Source organism: Delphinus delphis, chromosome 6 (genome assembly GCF_949987515.2).
Source record: "Delphinus delphis chromosome 6, mDelDel1.2, whole genome shotgun sequence".
Taxonomy (NCBI): Eukaryota; Metazoa; Chordata; class Mammalia; order Artiodactyla; family Delphinidae; genus Delphinus; species Delphinus delphis.
The window spans coordinates 22142672-22164827 of record NC_082688.1 but is presented as its reverse complement, the minus strand read 5'-3'; the positions used below and the strand labels follow the sequence as shown (position 1 = coordinate 22164827).

The 22156-nt window shown below is 39.3% G+C and overlaps 2 protein-coding genes across 7 annotated transcripts in view; both read right to left on the bottom strand.

Moving 5' to 3' along the window:
* Positions 1–5130: 5130 nt before the first annotated feature.
* LOC132427628 (small ribosomal subunit protein eS25-like) lies at positions 5131–5854 on the bottom strand. Its single transcript, XM_060015324.1, is given in 3 exon segments — positions 5131–5333; positions 5336–5540; positions 5768–5854. Coding segments are annotated over 3 exon segments (495 nt in total).
* Positions 5855–8364: 2510 nt separating this feature from the next.
* Positions 8365–22156, bottom strand: part of ECPAS (Ecm29 proteasome adaptor and scaffold) — a 99420-nt gene continuing 85628 nt past the window's right edge. For all 6 annotated transcript variants that reach the window (XM_060014339.2, XM_060014340.2, XM_060014336.1 and 3 more), the window contains 13 exons: positions 21636–21725; positions 20477–20543; positions 19789–19880; positions 19643–19709; positions 18985–19176; positions 18091–18299; positions 17189–17232; positions 16900–17092; positions 15233–15371; positions 13206–13311; positions 12830–12918; positions 10553–10624; positions 8365–9100 (listed from right to left, as the gene is read on the bottom strand). In XM_060014339.2, the coding sequence (XP_059870322.1) occupies positions 8961–9100; positions 10553–10624; positions 12830–12918; positions 13206–13311; positions 15233–15371; positions 16900–17092; positions 17189–17232; positions 18091–18299; positions 18985–19176; positions 19643–19709; positions 19789–19880; positions 20477–20543; positions 21636–21725 (1500 nt within the window). In that variant the 3' untranslated portion in view covers positions 8365–8960. The remainder of the gene's footprint in view (positions 9101–10552; positions 10625–12829; positions 12919–13205; positions 13312–15232; positions 15372–16899; positions 17093–17188; positions 17233–18090; positions 18300–18984; positions 19177–19642; positions 19710–19788; positions 19881–20476; positions 20544–21635; positions 21726–22156) is intronic.

Here is a 22156-nt window from a genome sequence, read left to right as displayed (position 1 = left end):
CACGCTTAAGTCACCTTTAGTAGATTTTTTTTTAATATTTACTCTAGCTTTTATATATTTATCTAATTAATTATTTATTTATGGCTGCATTGGGTCTTCGTTGCTGTGCACGGGCTTTAATTGCAGCGAGTGGGGGCTACTCTTCGTTGCAGTGCGCAGGCCTCTCATTAAGGTGGCTTCTCTTGTTGCAGAGCACAGGCTCTAGGTGTGCGGGCTTCAGTAGCTGTGGCTCACGGGCTCTAGAGCACAGGCTCGGTCGTTGTGGCGCACGGGCTTAGTTGTTCCGCAGCATGTGGGATCTTCCTGCACCAGGGCTCGAACCCATGTCCCCTGCATTGGCAGGCGGATTCTTAACCACTGCACCACCAGGGAAGCCCACCTTTAGTAGATTTTAAGTGATTTCCCAACATGGTATGAAAATTTACTATCAGAAGTAACAGTTTCCTGTTGCTACATAACAAAGTAACCAAAACTTATTGCTGTAAAACAATAGCCATTTTCTCATATCCCACGGAGTCTGGGTCAGGAATTCAGACTATTTAAGGGTAATATTTGTGAGAGACTGTGTAGTGTGAACTTGGTAAGGATTTTGGATTTGAGACGTTTTTTCCTTTAGGCAGGAATTTATTCAAGCTGCGGTCAGAACTGGTGAGCTGATCTCAGACTAAAAAGCCTCGGTAAAATCAATTAAAAGATAGGATACATTCTGTGAGTAAATATTCTTTAGGGATTCAAAGAGAAAGTTATTTTGTCAAGAAATTTAAAGTGTAATATTGGGAGCTACGTATAAAAAAGAACACCTAAAAGCAGTCAGATTGTATACATTTCGTGACGGAATTATGTGAGCAGAAATGTACAGAGGGCCCATGGAGGCTTCTCCCCAGATGACTCAAAAAAGATTCCAAGCACACACTGGAATTGTTGGTGAACAAGGAGGTCTCAAGAAGCCTTATTTTCTAAACACAGAACTTCTAGATTAGCACATTCTTGCATCTGAAAGTTGTTTTGATTGACAAAAGTCAGGCAGAAGCATAAACTTACAAGTTGTTAAGACTAGGCAGTAATAACATCATAAATGGGTTTTTTTGGTTTTTTTTTTTTGCGTTACGCGGGCCTCTCACTGTTGTGGCCTCTCCCGTTGCAGAGCACAGGCTCCAGACGTGCAGGCTCAGCGGCCATGGCTCACGGGCCCAGCCGCTCCGCGGCATGTGGGATCTTCCCGGACCAGGGCACGAACCTGTGTCCCCTGCATCGGCAGGTGGACTCTCAACCACTGCGCCACCAGGGAAGCCCCATAAATGGTTTTTATGCCAGACTAAGTAGGTTAAATTTAATTTTGTGGACAATGGGGAGCTGTTTTAAATAAGTGAGAGCCATAATTTGTTTTTTTTTGTTTGTTTTTTTTTTGGGGGGTATGCGGGCCTCTCACTGTTGTGGGGTCTCCCAGTGCAGTGCACAGGCTCCGGACGCGCAGGCTCAGCGGCCATGGCTCACGGGCCCAGCCGCTCCGCGGTATGTGGGATCTTCCCGGACCGGGGCACGAACCCGTGTCCCCTGCATCGGCAGGCGGACTCTCAACCACTGCGCCACCAGGGAAGCCCCATAATTTGTTTTATGGCCATAATCAAGGTATAGAATATTACCAACAACTAAGAAGTTCTCTTGTGCCCATTTGCAGTCAGTCTCCCCTGAGCTCATGCCTGAAACTGCTGATCTGATTTCTGTCACTATAGTTTTCCTTTTCTAGAATTTCCTATAAATAGAATTATATAATATACAGCCTTGTCACTTAGCAAAATGTTTTATATTTGTATTGGTCATTTCTTTTCATTACTGAGTAGTATTCCACTGTATAAATCTGTCACAATGGTTTATTCACTACTTGATAGACATTTGAATTGTTTTCAATTCTGAGCTATTATGAATAATTCTGCTCTTCACTTACAAGTTTTTGTGCAAACATAGGTTTTTATTTTATTACTCCTGGGTAAATACTCTGGAGTAAAATTTCTGGGTCATAATTCAAGTATATGCTTAACTTCATATGATATACCAAACTGTTTCTTAAAGATGCTGTACGAGGGGGCTTCCCTGGTGGCACAGTGGTTAAGAATCCGCCTGTCAATGCAGGGGACACGGGTTCGAGCCCTGGTCCAGGAAGATCCCACATGCCACGGAGTAACTGAGCCCGTGAGCCACAACTACTGAGCCTGCGCTCCAGAGCCTGTGAGCCACAACTCCTGAGCCCGCATGCCACAACCACTGAAGCCCACACGCCTAGAGCCCGTGCTCCACAACAGGGGAGGCCACCGCAGTGAGAAGCCCGTACACTGCAATGAAGAGTAGCCCCCACTCGCCTCAACTAGAGAAAGCCCACACGCAGCAACGAGGACCCACTGCAGCCAAAAATAAATAAATTTATTTTTTTAAAAAGATGCTGTACCATTTTGAAACTGCATTAGTAATATATGACAATTCTGTTACTCTATATCTGTGCCAATGCTTGGTATTGTAGCTCTTTTTGATTTTAGCCATTTCAATGGGTATCTAGAGGTATCTTGTGCTTCATTTTGTTAGGGAACACAATTTATTAACATATTTTAACAAATAGTGTGTATGGAAAAATAATCAGTACATGTTTCGTTATCTATAACTTACAAATACTCTAAAATGACCCAGTTACAATGGATTGTCTTTTTTTTAAAACAACTTTACTAAGATATAATTCATATACCATACAATTGCCCCCATTTAAATTGTACAATTCAATGATTTTTTTTTAGTGTATTCACAGAGTCATGCAAATATCAGCACAATCAATCCTAGAACATTTCACCATCTATTAAAAAAAATTCAATACTGAGAAAGGAGAACCCTGTGCACTGTTGGTGGGAATATAAACTGGTACAGTCACTATGGAAAACAGTATGAAGTTTCCTCAAGAAATTAAAAATAGAACTACCATATGATCCAGCAATCCCTCTCCTGGGAACATATCCAAAGAAAACTAAATGACTATCTCAAAGAGATATATGCACTTCCATGTTCATTGCAACATTATTTACAAGAGCCAAGATATGGAAGCAACCTAAGTCCCCATCAACAGATGGATAAAGAAGTTGTGATATGTATATATACGTATATGTGTGTATATGTATATATATACATATATATACACACATATATACATATAAATACAATGGAATATTACTCAGTCTTAAAAAATAATGAAATCTTGCCATCTGCAACACCATGGATGGACCTTGAGGGCATGCTGCTAAGTGAAATAATTCAGACAGAACAAGACAAACACTGTATGATTTCACTTACATGTGGAATTTAAAAAACAAAGCAACTGAACAAACAGAGCAAAAACAGAGTCACAGATATAGAGAACAAAGAGGTGGTTACCAGAGGGGACAGGAGTTGGATGCATGAGAGAAACAGGTAAGGGAGATTAAGAGGCACAGACTTCCAGCTACAAAATAAATGAGTCATGGGGATAAAATGTACAGTGTGGGGAATAGTCAATAACAATATAACATCTTTGTACAGTGACAGATAGTAACTAGACTTATCCTGGTGATCATTTTGTAATGTACAGAAATACCAAATCATTATGCCGTGCACCAGGAACTAACATAGTGTTGTAGGTCAATTTTACTTCAAAGACAAACAAACTCACAGAAAAAGAGATTAGATATGTAGTTACCAGAGGTGGGGGCTGGGAGGTAGGAAAATTGAATGAAGGTACAAACTGACAGTTATGAGTTAAATAAGTACTGGGAATATAAAGTACAACATATAAATATAATTAACACTGCTGTACGTTATATATGAAAATTATTAAGCGGGGTGTTAAAATCCCCTGCTATTATTGTGTTACTCTTGATTTCTCCCTTTATATCTATTAAGGTTTACTTTATGTATTTAGGTGTTCCTATGTTAGGTGTTTTAGGTGTATGTTATGTATTAGGTGTTCCTTTATGTATTGAGGTGCTCCTATGTTGGGTGCATATATATTTACAATTGTTATATCTCCTCTTGGATTGATCCCTTGATCCTTATGTAATGTCCTTCTTTGTTTCTTGTCACAGTCTTTGTTTTAAAGTCAATTTTTCTGATGTAACTATTGCTACTCCAGTTTTCTTTTCGTTTCCACATGCATGGAATACCTCATTCCATTCCCTCATTTTCAGTCTGTGTGCATCTTTAGATCTGGCGTCTCTTGTAGGCAACATATATATGGGTCTTGTTTTTGTATCCATTCAGCCACTCTGTGTCTTCCAATTGGAGCATTTAGTCCATTTAAAGTAATTATTGATGGGTATGTACTTTTGACATTTTGTTTGGGGGTTGTCTTTGTAGCTTTCTTGTTCCTTTCTTTTTCTTTTGCTCTCTTCCCTTGTGATTTGATGACTATCTTTAATATTATGCCTGGATTTCTTTCTCTTTTCTGTGTATCTATTACAGATTTTTGGTTTGTGGTTATTATAAGGTTTATATATAGCAATCTGTATATATATATATATATATGTGATTAAGTTGCAGGTCCCTTAAGTTTGAATGCATTTTAACATCCTTGCATTTTTACCCGCCTCCACGTTTACATTTTTTTAACATCTTTATTGGAGTATAATTGCTTTACAATGGTGTGTTAGATTCTGCTTTATAATAAAGATGCTACGAGAAAACTATCAGAGCTAATCACGTTTACTATTTTTGACATATTTTGCACTGTTTTGTGTATCCCTCAACTTATTGTGGATATAGATGATTTTACGACTTTTATCTTTTAATGCTCATACTAGCTTTATATGTGGTTGATTTACTATCTTCACTGTATATTTGCCTTTACCAATAAGATTTTTCCTTTAGTAATTTTCATATTTCTAGTTGTGGGTTTTCCAGTTTTTAAAAACCAATTGTTATTCTAATCAAATAATCTGGTACTAGCTTGAAGGGAAAAAGGAGGAAAAGCATAGAAGGGAGCAGCTTAGGCTTTTTAGCTGCTATGAGAGAAAAAGCAAGGTATCTCTCACCTTCAAGCATATCTTCCACAGACTAAAAATAATTTTTTTTGATTTAATAAAGTTTTATTTTTCAAAATATACAGTTGGTGGGACCTGTTCACGCGTCTTCATCAGCTGCTGGAGCATCTCCACCCTTGGTATTTCTGGTGTAAATTACTTGAGCTCTGTGCTTTGAAACCAGTTTAGTAAGTCCTTTACTAAGAAGCTCCTGAAGGGCTGCCCTGGCCAGGGAACCACAAATCTTCAGTATCTCAGGGACAACAGCTGGAGTTATAACCTTATAGTTTGGGTACTTCTTTAGAGTTTGTCTTATGTTGCTTTGCCAAACAAGACTAGGTTATTGAGCTTGTCCCGAACTTTGCCTTTGGACCACTTCTTTTTGGCCTTGCCCCCAGATTTGTTCACTGGGTCTTTGTCTTTCTTGGCTGACTTTCCGGCATCCTTCTTCTTCTTGTCGTCACAGCGACACAGCGAAGCCGGGAGAGCAGCTGCTACCACTGCGCCTCGCTGAGATGTCGGACAAAAAGCCACAGCCTAAAATCTGTTTGGCTATTTACAACATAGGATGTACCTAGAGCTCTGATGTTTTATGTGCATAGCCATGTATGTTAATCTTAACCAAAAGCAGAACTGCTTGTTGTTTCTATGTGTTCATCAGGGATTACCTATATCAAAAAATCCAATCTTTCAATGATTGCTTCTCTCTAAGCATTTAACAGTAATTATTCAGGTGCCTTGCCTCTGTTTGTGTTTTGCCTTGGAACTCCCAGACACTTAAGCCAACAATTTCTGTTTGGTAGAAGTAGCTCAGAATACTGCATGCAGTAGGGCTTTTTTTGGTCTTTAAAGTATAACCAGGCAATGCCTTGGAAGTTAACTATTTTCCCAGAGAACCAGTAAAAATTAATGCACCACTTCAAAGAACTGATCATGCAGCTTTTATTTACCACTTAATATCTTCTTGGGCATGGGAAGGAGTTTTCCTTTCAAGACTACCACATGCTTAGCTAGCTTAGTACATATTGCAGAGGATTCTATGAAGACTTCGCATATAAAATACAAAAATCTGTTACATATACATCCATTTAACAACAGTTTGTACATTACAATGAGTGCCAATGTCAAAATAACTCCCTGTACTTCACAAGCAGCATGAATATATTGTGGCAGCAGCAGATAGAAACTTCCCCCAACGGGCAGACAGTGTTCATACAGTGCAAATGCTACTAGAGCACAGACCAACAAGGTCACATCTTTTTTTCTTTTCTCTTCTCATTAGTGAATACACAAGTAAAAGATGGAAGGGTAAAGCAGTGGGCATTTGGTGGCAATCAGTTTTATTGCGCAGGTACACTGTATTACAGGCAGACACACCGGCAACTGTAAATTAGACACAAACATTCATTAAAGAAATGGCTGCTCTTTATCACCAAAAAGACAATTTGATACTTTGTTTTGATTTCCAATTGCCAAATTTCAGGTACCTCCTTTTCACATATCAGTAAATTTGTGACGATATATATTCCAGGAATAAGGAATTCAGTAGACTCTCTAAATCAGTTGCCTATATGACAAGTAGCACTGAATATTCCTAGGGAAAAAAATAATAAAAATCTGTTCCACATAGCTTTGGAAAATGAAGGCCAAAGATATAAATGTTCACGGGTCCTTTTGCCCTCTGTTCACTAATATCAACATTCCACAATGACAAACTCTCAGTTATTAGCTCTTTTAAATAAATACGTGCGCCCATGCACACCAACACAAGCTGCACTGGGAGACCATAGTTAACGTTACTAGTTGTACAAATGACTTGGCTGGTCAAGATGAAGGCAGTTAAGTGTAAAACTTAGAAATGTGCTTAGAAAACTAAAACAAATAAATTCAACAGCACTAAGCACTAAGGTTCAAGTATCTTAGCACCTCTCTCAGCACCATGGGAAATTCCCAATATTGAATAACAAAAAGTTTAAAAAGCATAAAATCTGATGAGGTTTTAAACTTGATACAGGCCAAGAGCACAATTCTTGCCCTTACACTCTTACCTTCCAACAATACCTGACCTACATGGCACTCTTGCCTAGGAAGAGTATCCCAGGTACTGTAAATGAAAGTCAGAGAGCACTTCATGGATGGGGAAATACAGATCTGGAAAACACCAAGTCCTATGAGGATGCAAGCTTTCTGAAAAACACCCAGAGTTGATTTTTTTTCCCCAAGCAAACACCACTCTCAAGTGGAAGTCCACGATAGTTTACTTAAAATTCATGATGCTACTAAAACTCACAATTATATTTAGTACCAGCTAAGAGGATGTTTTGGTAATAAACACTTAAATTTTCATTTGTAAACCCCTTTTCCAAACAGAAGCAACCCCAGAACATAGCATATGCAGCTAGGTTTAGGTACTATCTATGGCAGTGTTTTTCAAACTGAATAACAACCCATTTATGAGTCAGGAAATGAATTTAGTGGGTCTGAAAGAGCATTCAGAACGGTGGTGGGGAGCTGGCGGGGAGGGATCAAAGCAGGTCACACATAGTAATGTACCATTTCACAAAACATTTTATTTCAGTTAAAGATTTTATATTCATTCTTTGTTTCTCTCTCCCTCCCTCCCTCCCCTCCACCCCACACACATTGCTCTGGGTCATGATGAAAGAAAAGTTAGTTTTACTATGGGTCACAGTCAAGAAAATTTTAAATACTTTGGTTAATAGAGACCACAAAAAATAAAAACACGGAGTTTCCACCCTGGTGTTAATGTCAGTAAGGGGTCAGTATTGAGTGTACGCCAATTTTGTGCTTGTAATCCAAGGTGAGCTAGAGAGTTCTCCTTTTACTTGAATAAACACTTGTGTTAAATTTGTTTTTTCCCCTTACCCCACATCCTCAGGCAGGGGCCTGAGCAGCATAAGGAAAGGAAGAAACCCTACAGCTGCAGTTATTTACTTTGAATGGTATCAGGTTATTCCCAGACGGCTAATTAAAATGCTTTCCTTTCTATCCCACAGTCGTGACTGTAAGCATAAAAGTGGGTAGAAAATTTTAATTTGTCTTTACAGTTTTGAGATTATAAATGGTCTAAACCAAGCAGTCACGATTTCGTTGTTGGTTTGTGTTTTGCAAAATACGTAAGAGACAAAATGAACAATCTTGTCCTAATCTACCTTCATCTGCTTATAAAAGGAGGACGATTACATGGAGACCCAATTTTCCCTCCCTCTCAACCTGTAAGGTTGGTAGATAATCATTTTCTAAAAACCAGTCATCTAAACAAATGACAAGACAATGTTCAACTTCTGAATTTCAAGAATCCAGTGTTGCTTACATAATGGGTCAGTTCAGTTCTGGTGCCAGGACTGCTGTACCATCTCATCTTGGGAGTTTCTCAGGTAGGCCAGGGTTAGCACTGATTAGCAGCAGGTTGTAAAAGAAAGTGTCCTGGGCAGGTCATCCATCACACAGGTTCCAGCCTCGGCACAGGCCTCCGAAAGGGAGCTACGTCATCTCATAACCTGTTTCTTCAGATGTAAAGAAGGGGGTTAAACTAAGTAGTCGATACAGCCCCTTCCTGAAATAACTTTTTAAAATTTGGATGCAGTTCTAAGATTTTTATGCAGCTTCCTCTGCAACTTTGTCTCTTCCTTTATTAACACCTTTAGCTCTTTCAACAGCTATTTCTGTCAGTTTCACCTACAACCACCTCTCAAATATCCAAGGTTCCATTTAGTTTATTCAGCCCAGATACTTTAAAAACATCAAGTAAAATAAAGCTAATAAGGAACAAAATTTAAGGCATTTTTTTTTTTATTTCAGCCAAGGAATGATGCATGCTACAGATTAATCTTTACTTTCCCCCACAGAGAATACCACCATTTCAACCCCCAATGAACATGGCACTTGTTTGTTTCTTCCCCTTCTAATTTATTCCAGATTTTCAAGTGTTTTCTTCAGTAACGATGCTTTCTCCTGCAGCTCAGGTCTGCTGTCTGTCTCCATAGTTGCTAAAGACTCAATCAGGAGCACTCTGCATTCAGATGTCAAACTTTCCCACTGTTTAGATTCTGAATGGAAAGAGAAAGAGCAACAAAAGAATCCTTACAGAAGAAGCAAGCAGAGAATCCAAAACTATTCTTTCTGCTTTTCTTCCACACATCCTATCCCCAAAATAAATGCAAAGCAACCCCGTGGTAACAGTTCTGTATATAATGATCACAGGTTTAAGAGTTGTCTCCAAGCCTAATTACTGACAATAACCTGAGGGCCAATCAGGGAGTTTCATCCTCTGTCCCCAGAGCTGGTGGGACAAAGAGAATGAAGGGAGCCTGAAGCCAACTGGGAAGCAGGAAGTATGGAGGCAGGGCACACAGTAACAAAAAAGCTATTTCAGCAATTGAGCTGAATATATCTTTGTAAGATATGCTCAGTAAAAAAAAGTCCTCAATAAATTTCATAATTGCAAAGCCAGTTTGAACAGATGACACTTTATTACTCCTTTAAGAAAAGCATCAGAGAACTACAGGCATACTCAAAATATTAGAAATTCATAAAGTACATCAGATCCTAAATCTTGTTTATGAGGTTCTGATACTTCCTGGTGATGTGGTTTCAAGCAAGTCATCTCACTGTTTAGCTTCGTTTTCCTCATCTAGAATGTATTCATACATATTTGGCAAACTGTGAGAATTCAGAGATATATCTAAGTGTCTAGCTCTTCTACTTCAACAAGGAAAAAAGGGATTATGACACACGTAGTGTCGCTGAGTCTAAACGGCCTGTTTTATGGAGCCCTGAGAGAGGTGCTTTAATTGCTAAGCAAAGATAGAGACAGAAGGAGAAACAGCAGATACACAATGCTCTAGAGAAAAGTGTTCCATATTCCCCATTCTTCATCCACGTGGTTAAAATAATAAAAAGAGGGAAATGAAAAAAGAAAAGAGGCCTCCTTTTGAAATCAGTAACAGATACACCACTGGAGAAAATGCTAACAGTCTTCTTTTACCAGTGATAGAACAGACCATTAGACGAAATCTGCTTCTTTGTAAGACGGTTTAGAAAAAGGAAAACAGAAAAAAAAAATAGGATTAAGAAAACTGCTATCAAATTTGATAACTCAGGTAGATAATTGTTAAATGTTCTCCTAACTCCACTCTTCAGTGTGTCATTCTGTTCATTTACATGTGTATAGTGAGCTCTGTTCTGCCACTGTCAGCCTCTTGCTGTAATTAACCAAGATTAACTCAAGATTCACGATGGAACCCAAAACTTCATTGAGATAACCACAGCTTCATAATGCATTAAAAGTATACAAAATAAAAGAGTACCAAATTTAACACTTCATAAAATTGGAAGGTTTTAGCTATGTATATTCCACTTCCATGTACAAATATATTAATTTACATTTTGGAGTATATGCTTATTAAAAACAAAAACAGGAAATAAAAAAAATTCCTAAAACCTATGCCATAAAGTCTCCTGGCTTTCCTGTCCTCCAATGAGAAGTATCAAGAACTCACCTTCAAGTTTTTTAAGCAGCAATTCTATCACAGATAAAGCTTCTGTTCTCACAGATGAGTAGGTCTTATTTTCTAAGAAGAAAATCATATAGTTCACATTATTTGTTTTATATGCCTTACAAACAGAACATCTAAGATTAAGTTAGTGTTACCGAAAGAAAGATGTTTGGAAATTATAAATTTAGGGAAAGATACATGTGCTCCTAAGTAAGCTTCCCTTAGCCAATTTATCATCAAATACTTGAAATGTGCTATATGTCCACATTCCTTACTTTAAAAAAAAAAGCTGTCGGCCAAATATACCAATCTCCGTGGTAATATTTAAAGGACCCATTTTAGAAGTTGCCAAAGAAAGGTCTTTAGGTTTGCAAGACCTCTTCATTTTACCCAAGAACATTACATCACCCAGGGGTAAGGCCAACTGAGGGACACCCGGCTGCGACCCGACCCTGTAAAGACTAGTTTCTCAGCTGCCAGTTATTTATCCAAAGGCATGTGGCACCTCCAAGAATCACAACTGAAATACGCTTCCTTGGTGTCTACTCTAGACACTGCATCTTGTTCACAGTGAAACTGTTTACTGAAAAAACTAACACTCAACCAGACCCAAGACAAAGGAAGCAAAAGATGAGCTTATAACAGGCTGTCATGCTATGAAGTACGCAAATGCTTGAAAGAATGGTGGCGAGACAGCAACAGGACACAGGAGACAGCTCGAAGAGGCTTCCACTGGCCAAATCTGGGATAATTTGAGCAACAAATTAATTAAGGAAAATAATTATAAACAAAGGGGAAAATAAAGGAATCCATGAATCAATATGGATAATAGATAAATAAAGAGTTCGAGAGAGGGAGGGACCTTGCTTATGAGAGGATGCCAACTGTCAAATGGTAAATGTGGAAGAAGTGCTAGAGTTGGAAAATCATCTTAGTAAAAGCTGGTTCAGGAAAAACCCATCAATGCATGCTAAGTCTAGAAGAGACACTTTGAAGAGGAGCAGTATATGTGCATGGGCTTAAAGTGTCTTCTCCCAGACTGCTTAGTAGACCCAGTTCTGATGAGGAGCAGGTTATCTGAATGGTCTTAAAGTGTGTTTCCACAGGCTGCTTAACAGACAGAAGGGGGAAAAATAGTAACCATACAGCAGAGGAAATTGAGTAGTACCTTGACCAGGTAATCAAAATTAACACTGCCAACGAGGGCAGGTGGACACTGTGTGCCTCTTGATGTGACAGGACATAACATCACTTACAGAGCAGCCCTACTGGGAATTCATAACCTGGATCTCATCACAAGGAAACATCAGACAAACACCAAATGAGAAACATTCTAGTTTTAAATGTGGGGAGGGGGAGGCTTTTCTTCAAAATTGTCAATGTCACATAAGACAAAGAAAGGCTGAGGAAGTGTTCCAGATTAAAGGAGACTACAACGATACGACAACTAAATTCACTAAATGATTCCGGACTGGATTCCTTAATGGAGGAGAGGAAAAAATTATATAAATTTTATAAAAAATTATATAAATATTAGTGGGGCTTCCCTGGTGGCACAGTGGTTGAGAGTCCGCCTGCCGATGGAGGGGACATGGGTTTGTGCCCCGGTCCGGGAAGATCCCACATGCCGCAGAGCGGCTGGGCCCGTGAGCCATGGCCGCTGAGCCTGCGCGTCCGGAGCCTGTGCTCCGCAACGGGAGAGGCCACAATAGTGAGAGGCCCGCGTACCGCGAAAAAAAAAAAAAAAAAAGAATATTACTGAGTCAACTGAAAACCTAGAATATGAATGGTTAAAAAATATTGCATCAATGTTATACTATCTAAAGTTGGTATGTAAAAGAAGGCACACTGAAGAATTTAGGAGGAAAGGGGCAAGATGTAAGCAATATACTTTCAAATGGTTGAGGAAAAAGTATGTATACAGAAGTGCAAGTAATAAAGTAAGTGGTGCAAAATGTTAACAGGTGACTTTGGCTAAAGGACATACAAGTATTACATGCATTATTATTGTAACTTTTCTGTAAGTTTGAAATTATTTCCAAGTACAGGTTTTTAAAAAATACTGGTCACAAAGGTTTTTCTAATCTAGGTGTTGAAATCCTAAATTACAGTTCCAGATTAATACATTCCAGTTTGGGGGCACATATTGAGTATATTAAATAGGAGAGTTCAGTAGTTGTTCCATAAATTTAGTTCCTAGCACAAGGCAGGGAATGTTTGAAGCTTAACTCCTTGAGCTTTAGAATGAACACTCCCTATCTATGTCAATTTACCACTCACCTAAAGAATAGGTGATTGATTTACAAGTTTCAAGGAGAATTTCAGCCAGAGCCTCAGGATCTGCATGTTCTTCTTCTAAAAGCATTAATCTGTACAAATCAGAAAGCAAGATACAAATACTAGTTATTAAGAAACATTCCAAAACCTTTCTGGCACAAACAATTTCTATCTGTATATATTGCTTTATGATGTCACTTTAGCTTTTAGTTTTAAAATTTAAAAGAATTCCACTGCAGCAGAAACTAACACAGCATTGTAAAGCAATTATACTCCAATAAAGATGTTAAAAAAAAAGAGAAAAAATCCACTGATTATACATAAAATGCTAAGGGGTAGGGGAAGGTTAAATAAATGACTGAACTATGAAGCAAATTACCCCTGAAAAAAGGCATTCATTGACTGTAGGACTCCCAGCTGCACTTTCCATGTGCTGAGTTTTAGCTGGTCACACATCAGTTTGCAAAGCTCTTGACGATAACAACCTGGAAAAAAGGAATGGGGCAGAGCAGGTCAGAGCATGTGAAGAAGCAAGAGACAGAGCAAGTGAGGGGAAGACAGAGAGACACAGGGACAGAGAGGGATAGACGGAGAGAGAGAGGGAAGGGGAGAGGAAAAATTAAAACAACAAATGCCTTTAATTAAAGCCATGACATTTCGGAAACACTTCAGCATGACTTTATGCCCAATTCCCACAAACTTCCCTGATCAGAAACACCCCCCCCGCAAAATCCTATATATCTGTTCATAAGTGTTCTTTGTCAAGGCAACAGCCTTTTCTAAGGAACTGACACAGAGTCTAAACCACACTGCCTTTTCCCCATAAAACACCCTGAATGACAGCCAAAGAGAGCAGAACTCTGGAGGCTCACAAGCTTCTGCATGCTGTAGGCTTAGCAAGAGTCAACGGTGCTTTATCCAAACCTGTTATGCCAACTGCACTTGTTATTATAATTATATAATTAATATTATGCTAAGTGATGAAACAGGAGTATAAAACTCAACAAAGTAGTTATTTTTTAAATGCTGCAGAATTTAGTACGGTTCACAAATGTAAAGATGGATGAGGGTAAAAAAATCTAGAATTCTGCACTTGAATTGCTTCCTAAGAGACTGTAATTTCTTTCTCCACTATAAAGATACAAGACGAGAAACTGATACATTATGAGTAAGATGTATACGAGAAGCCAGTGTGGAACAAATCCTCAAAGGCCCTGGCCATTCCCCCAGATGACAACCAATCCAGCAAATGTACATTTCTGCTCCTTATACTAAAACTGCTTTGTGTATGTATCATCTTTTTATATAATTCCCTACTTTAACTTCTTCCACCTATCAAGCAAAAGTTAGTAGTCCTAATAATGTCAAATAAGTGGACTTCCACTGCAGTCCATAACATAATACCAAGAAATAAGGCCTCTTACAAATCTGTATCTTTTGGAAAACCCTCCCTATACGTAGCAAATATACTTTCTGAAGTTCACACAAAGGATGGCAAGGCTCAGAGACAACCTTTAAGTCTGATTTTAGAAACCTCCAATCACAGCCAACAATACTTTTCATAACATTCATGAATATTAAGATGTAGGATGCCCTGCAGGAACCAACACAAGGCAAACTCCTACTAACTACAACCCAATCCAACAGTAAAGGCTTACTGTTTATTTACTTAATCCTTCGGAAAGATATGTTCAATTCTGAAAAACTCTCAGAAAGTTTCAAGTTTCTCAGGGAAATACAGATTTCATTTGCTTATTGAAGGTTTGGCAACAAGGCCATTAATTCTGAGATGAAGAGACCCCACTAATAAGTTCTGTGGATTCCTCTGAATACAGCACCATAAAGAAGAGTGAAAGAATTCTTTTTGTAGTCAAACTATCTACATAAAATGTATCATGGTTGTTACGGGCTGAGCTGTGTCCCACAGACTCACATGTTGACATCCTAACCCCCAAGTACCTCAGAATGTGACTGAGTTGGGAGACAGGGTTTTAAAGAGACCATTAGGGTGGGCCCTAACCCAAGACGACAGGTGTCCTTATAAGAACGTACTGGACACAGAGACACGGACGGCCATTTACAAGCCAAGGAGACAGGGCTCAAAAGAAACCAACACTGTTGACACCTTGATCTCAGACTTCTAGTCTCCAGAATTGTGAGAAAATACAGTTCCCTGGTTGAAGTCACCCAGTCTGTTGTACTATATGTTACAGCAGCCCTAGCAAACAAACAGTCAATGAGATTATCTGCCAACGTAGGAGTAAAATTTATACTGGATGATTCTCGCCGTTCATCAGTCTGGCTCTACAAGAAACGGCAGCTATAACTCGTCACACGGAACTCCTTCGCTGTCATGAAGTAACCCCTGGCCACAGCACTTCTTCAAAGGCAGGTTCTGCTGCTTACGTTGGGTCTCCACATTTCGGGGCCAGGCTTTGCCCAGGCCCTCAAAGGCTCCCAGCAGAGATTCCAGCTGGAGCTCCTTTTCCTTCTCATTCTCATCTTCATTTTTGGTTGTCTGGACTCCAATGCTTTCAGGTGAGTTCTAGGACATGTCAAAAAAAAGGAAAGCAAATTTTAGTTTTTTTTTCCTTCAAAGTTACAGGCATACTATTAAAACAATCAGGGTACCAGAGTAGGAGATGTTAACCAAGAATTAAATGCTACAGTCTCTACCATGAGTTTTCCTATTTGTAAAAAGATTTTGTAACAGGAGTACTACACCTCTCCAATAAATTTCGGAAATCCTCTAAAGGAATCTGTAAGCAAAGGTGAAAAAAAAATACCATATATGTAGTATTTTGAGCACAACATAAAAAAGACTTGCATTAGAATCACAGAATTAAAGGAGGAAGAACCCGGTAATAATCTAAATCGAAACTCCTTCTTAATAAGATATGGAAACAGGCAGAGAAGTGACTTGTCCAGCAAGCTGATGATACAGACTGCCAAAGTCATACACTATCATTATGTATGTAACAGAAATTTTTTTTGATAGTTAATTATTTTACTTTGAATTTATTTTTCTCACAAATCTTTATTGGAGTATAATTGCTTCACAGTACTGTGTTAGTTTCTGTTGTACAACAAAGTGAATCAGCCACATGAATACACATATCCCCAGATCCCCTCCCTCTTAACAGACATTATTTAAACAGCTTTTTTACAACAGCAAATTAGCAGCAACACAAGAAACAGAATGAGAATGCTATTTAAAAATTTTCATGTTTCACAAAAAAGTAAGTAGGTAAACCATACTCTTCTTTCTTTGAACCAGTGCCCAACCTTTAAAAACGAGCACTTCATTTTCCAAATGAAACCAAAGTCTGCTTTTGATCAAAGTCCCCCAGCATGTGGCAGAGTCTCTCTTCACTCTGGGGTGCCCGGGGTGGCTGCAGCACACGCTTTCAAGGCAGAGCGTATCAGCAGCAAGACAGGGACTGTTCGCCCACTCCAACACCACTCTCGGGAACTCACCGCTCCCACGGCCTTGAGGTTCCCGGCTCGCTGGATGAAACCCTTGCAATAAACTCATCATTCTGCTTTGTTTTTTTAAAAAAAACAAAAAACAGCCACCCTTCTCCCATGGAGGGGAAAAGGATACCTAGAATGAAGACTACTATTCCCAGCCTCACCTGCAGCCAGGTGTGGCCACCCGGCTAAGCACTGGCCAGTGGGATAGAAGTGAAAGGGCCCTGTAGCAGCTTCCAGGAACTCTCCTTAAGAGAGAACTGACATACCTACTTTGATCCTTCATCCTTTCTTCATCTCCTCTGCCATCACCCACCTGGAATGCAGATACACGGTGGACCGTGAAGACAATGGCCACACCCCAGGGAAGGCAGAGCCGGGAGCTGCAAAGAGCCAGACTCCCTAAACTCTCCTGTGAGAGACTAATGTCTACCTTGTGTGAAGCCATGGTATTTGGGGATTTTTCTGCTATTTGCAGCTACATGAGTCCTCCTAAAATATGCAAACAGGACACAGGAAAATCTCTTCCTTCTTTCTTTTTTTTCAATTTTTTTATTTTTTTAAAGTATAAAGCAGACCTGAAAGGATATGGCGATCATTACCTTCTTGATGAGAGGTATGACGATGTCAGCAAACTCCTGGAATCTGTCTTCTTTGGTGGCCTTTAAGACATCCCCTGCACAGCTGATTGCTGCAATCTTGTATTTGGGATTCTCTTTGCAACACTCCTTCAGAACAGCCTGGAGGATTTCACTGGTGCCAGGCTGACTGGGCACAGGCTTCTCCAGCTCTGCACTGCAGGATCCATACAAAAGCATCACAACAGTTAATAAAGGCTGCAGCTTTCAGGTGCAGTGTAAGAAATGGCATCTTCACTGAAGGAACATTTACCTGCAAGCTGTCACCACACAGGCAATGGCTTTCAACAGTTCTTCCTAAAGGGTTGAAAGATGAGGAAATACTATTAAGCAAACGTGTCATTTACATACGCTGTACATGACTATAATTACCTCATAAATTTTTAAAAATTATGACAACAAAAATTAACCAGAGTCACCATATCTTTGACACACTTAACTGTTTAACAAGCACATCCACAGAGTTTTACTCCAAACCACGGAAGCAGGATAACTGTCTTCCTCACCATTTCATAAAGCCTAGAGAACCAACTTGTCCAAGGTCACAGAGGCAGAAGCATCAACAATGGAATCAGAACTGTGTCGACTCCTAGACCCGTACTTCATCTACAGTTCTGTACTGGCCACTCCTGGCATCTACCGCGTCAACCAGACTGTGTATGATGCCACAGTCTCGCGCTCCCCACTGAGTAGTCACTGTGTATAACCTACCATCACCCTTGTATAAAAAATGACTTTTACTAATTCAGAGGCCCCAGAGATGGGCATCCTCAGCCCGGGGTTTAGATACAGCTTGCCTTGCTACTCAATTTCACATATGCCCAAATTCTGATCTGTTCATGAGGTCAACAGGGACAAAAGGGTGACCACTTGGCTTAAGACTTCTCTTGGAAAGCTGAACATGATAAATAAAAACCAACCTCCAGCATTACTGTGCAGTATTCAAGGACACGTGGGTTATACTTTGATGAAATATCACATTTAATCAGGCAAAGTTTACCCAAAGCTTCCCAACTGCCTAGGAAATCTGGTTTACAACAACAACCCATCTGATGTCCCACAAAACAACATTCTAATTTTTATAGAAAATGAAAGATGAAGTCATAATCCTTTAAGGATACCTTAAATTTAACTGGGCATGAATGGTTCCTTTACCTTTCCTGCCCATGTTCGTCCAGCTAGGCCTTGCAGTAATGCGGTCAGTATCATCCCCAGATACGGAGGTACCAGGGAGCTGGTTTGTTTTGCAATTGATGCCATGGCAATTGCACCCTGGGCTTTCATTTTCCAGGACTGAGACTGTAAAGCCTTCTGGGTGATAGTAATCAACTCCTGCAGGTATAACCGAATGCCACCAAAGGAACCTAAAGCAAAATTAAAAGCAACTCTTAAGTGACCAAAAAAAAAAAAAATATATATATATATATATATATATATGTGTGTGTGTGTGTGTGTGTGTGTGTGTCTGTGTGTATATATATATGTGTGTATATGTGTATATATATATACATATATATATATGTAAACTAACTGATTTTTCTTTTCTAAGTCTGGAATAAAAGTCAGTGACCATCAGTCTAAAGCAGTGACTCTCAATGGTTACATCACATCACTCTCTGAAAGGGAGAGAAAGTGGGTGGTGGTGTGAGAAATCTTGACAACAGCAGGACGTTATGAACTTGGATATGTCCACGGGAGGGCTCTCGTCCATTAATGTGTGTCAAGATGAAGAGCAGAGTGGAGAAGCACTACTCTAAAATAATACTCAAGGCAACACGAAAATCACTCTCAACTGAAATAAGCAAAGCCCTGCGTCGCTTGGGCAGTTTCTATTCTCTCACATGGGCAGCAATGAGGGAGGAAAGAAAAGAGATCTGAGCGCCAACCTGAGAACTTGGAAATGTGGATGGGCTGAGAACCCAATGGGACACACATTGTTAAGGTCCCGGGAAAGTAACTACAGAAGTTTATGAATAAAAAAATATGAGTTAAACTTTTCAACTGTGGTTCTTAAGAAACAGGTTTAATTCACAGGCACTGTTTACTAACCAGGTACATTTTCCTGCCATACTTCAGTCCATAAATTACATTCTTCTTTTTCTGCTTTCTCCTCATCAGCAATTTCATGCATGCCTAGGAATGCCAAAGGCAGAACTTCTTTGGCATGGTTCTTCAGTACATCAGGGCTGTACCGTCCAATAGCATGAACAGTCAGAGCACAAGAGGTCTTGTAGATGGGTTCTAAAGAGAAGCAGAAAAAAACAATCTTTATGACACTTACTGTGTTTAGGGTAACTGATCAAAACAGACCACTGCTCTGGGCTTCCCTGGTGGCGAAGTGGTTGAGAGTCCGCCTGCCGATGCAGGGGACACGGGTTTGTGCCCCAGTCCGGGAAGATCCCACATGCCGCGGAGCGGCTGGTCCCGTGAGCCATGGCCGCTGAGCCTGCGTGTCCGGAGCCTGTGCTCCGCAAAGGGAGAGGCCACAACAGTGAGAGGCCCGTGTACCGCAAAAAAAACAAACAAAACAAAACGAAAAACAGACTACTGCTCGACTTGTACCACAGCAAAACAAACCAGTAAAATCAATCAGAAATGTTCCTAGCAAACCACATAAAATCAGAAAGGGTAAGATCTGATTTGTATTGTTTCATTAGGTTGTTTACATCTAACTTAACAATAATTTAAGTAGGAAGAAAAAAGGTACCTTCTTTCTCCATATACCAGCCATTGAGTTTCTGCAGGAGTTTCTCTGTGCTGCTATCCCGTGATGTCTGGAAGAGAAACAATCCTGGTCAGTTCTTCATAATTATCAAAGTATACTTACTTAACTAAGTAAGAAATTCAACTCACCCGAACTAAATGGCCCATGGCAAATGCACAGGATTTCTGAATTACACCGTTCCGATCTGTCAGGCCACTAAGCAAAGCACTCATGAGTTTACCTAGTGGAAACAAAGAAGAAAAATCTGATACTTGGCTGACCAAATGCTCTGCTCTGTTCATAGGACCAAAACAAACTTAACCCTATAATTAATATCTGATTTATTCCATAGTAGTCTAGAACCCTTGCATGTTACATTTGTATATCCATTTGCTCCTCTTTGCCTGGTATAAAATTAAAAATTAACCTGTTATTAATTAATTAATCTAGACTATTATGGGGACAGTTGCAAAAACAAGAGTTAGGTACATAAAGTTCATCAGCCCCATCTCGAAGCCAATTCAAGAAAAGAAAAATGCTGATGTAAAATTAAATATAAATGGTAATAAACCATTTATACAGTACAGAATAACAGATACTCTCACCTCCTTATACCACCAAGAAATAAACACTTATAAAATAGTAAAAACTTGCTAAGCTTGATCATCCTGTACCTCTTGCAAACAGAGATAAAGGTAGAAGTGGGAGAGTTTGAGGGAAGAAAAAGTACACGATATCACAAGCATGTCTGAATGATCGCTGTTTTTCCTTTTAAAACCTTGTCACACGAGACATGGCCATACAAAAACATCACCCCAGTGGTTTTGACAAACTCACCTGAGTAAGGTGTTAGGTCCTGGGGACACTGAGTGGTTAATGACACAATGACACTGGCACAGCCTCCCTACAGGGTTACAAAGGCAAAGGTCTAAATTTGATGGTCACAATGTTCTATCAAGCCCTTGGTTTTAGGAGTCAAAGATTTAAAGAAATACACAAAGCCTTACAGCCCCTCCAAGATTCTATCTAGAAAGAGTAAAACTCTTATTTTAAATTATTAACACAAAGATTTCCTTCAAGACTTCCTGCAGAGGTCTTGCTGCAAGTATACACTGCTCTCATACATTGCAAGTGAGAAGGAGACTCGTACAATCTTTTGGGAGGGCAACATGTCATCCTGTCCATCCTTGTTCTAACATTTCCCGTTCTAGGAATCTAACCAAAGGAAGCAGCTTCAGATGTGTCCAAAACCATTCATCACAGCGCTTTGTTTAGTATCAAAAAAGCTGAAAACAAATCAGGTATTCCTTGATGGGTTAAAATAAATGATGTTTCAGCCACATGAGAGAGTATATGGCCATTAGAGAGGACATCGTAGAAGACACATGCACAGAAAGAGACCAGAAGGAAACATTTTGAAATATCAACAGCAATTAACCTATGGGTGGTAAACTTACAGACAACTTCTAACTTTCTTCTGATCTATAAATGCTAAAATTTTAAAATACAAGTAAATGTTAATTTTGTCAGGAGAAATAAACGTGAGTTGTTTGTTTTCAAAGTGTAGGGTGTGGGATCTGATCCTTGAAAAGTCTTGGAAAGGAAGACATTTTTCCATCTAAATACCTACTGATTCCTCTGTGAAAAATACTAATCACCACCTTAAGCAACCATGACTTGGTAACTGGATGAGCATTTCCACTAATAACTGATTATGAACGAGGACCCAGAGGGCATGTACCTGGCAACCAGGGGACAGAAATGATTCCACTAAAAAAGTAAGACAATGTTTACTGAATATAAGTCACATGTTTTATATTCTGAATGAGTTACATGTTTTAAGTTATTAGTGCAGTCATAGAAACAAAATAGTTAACATAAAATAAAGTCAGGTTTTAAGAAAAAAAAATGAATTTCACACATGACGGCTGTTCTATTTTTGTGGCCCAAACGAATGAAGATGCAAATTCCGCTTATGAAAAATACACTTGCTTACCTTAGTTCCAAGACCTACACCACTTCTGATCAGTTCACATAACCTAGGAACTAGCTCACCCAGCACCGACACATCAAGATACTGCAGGCACTTTTGGAAGAGAATAAATATAAAAAGTTAACCTTAGCAAATAATTAAGTCAGTACCGCATCTTCAATTAAAAACTGCCCACGTCAACTATGTACCCAACTGGTTTTGACATGAAGTGCAAAAACCACTGGTTTGATTTTGCTCCAATTTCAATGTTAAAATCATTATACTACAAACAAGAAAACCATTCATCAGTGGATCAACATTAAAAACAAAACAAAAATAATAAAAAACATTGATTTATAAAGGAGAAAATAAATAATGAGTACCCAAGAAGAGAGGATCTCTCTGGGCCTGCTTCTTCTTTAACAATCCATGTTTAGTGTAAAAGACCTAGATTAAAACTGACCTTCTTCCGTGGTCCTGCCCTATCAAGCCACCTTATTAAAGTTGACTTCTTAGCTGAATTTGCTATACTATATATTTTTGAA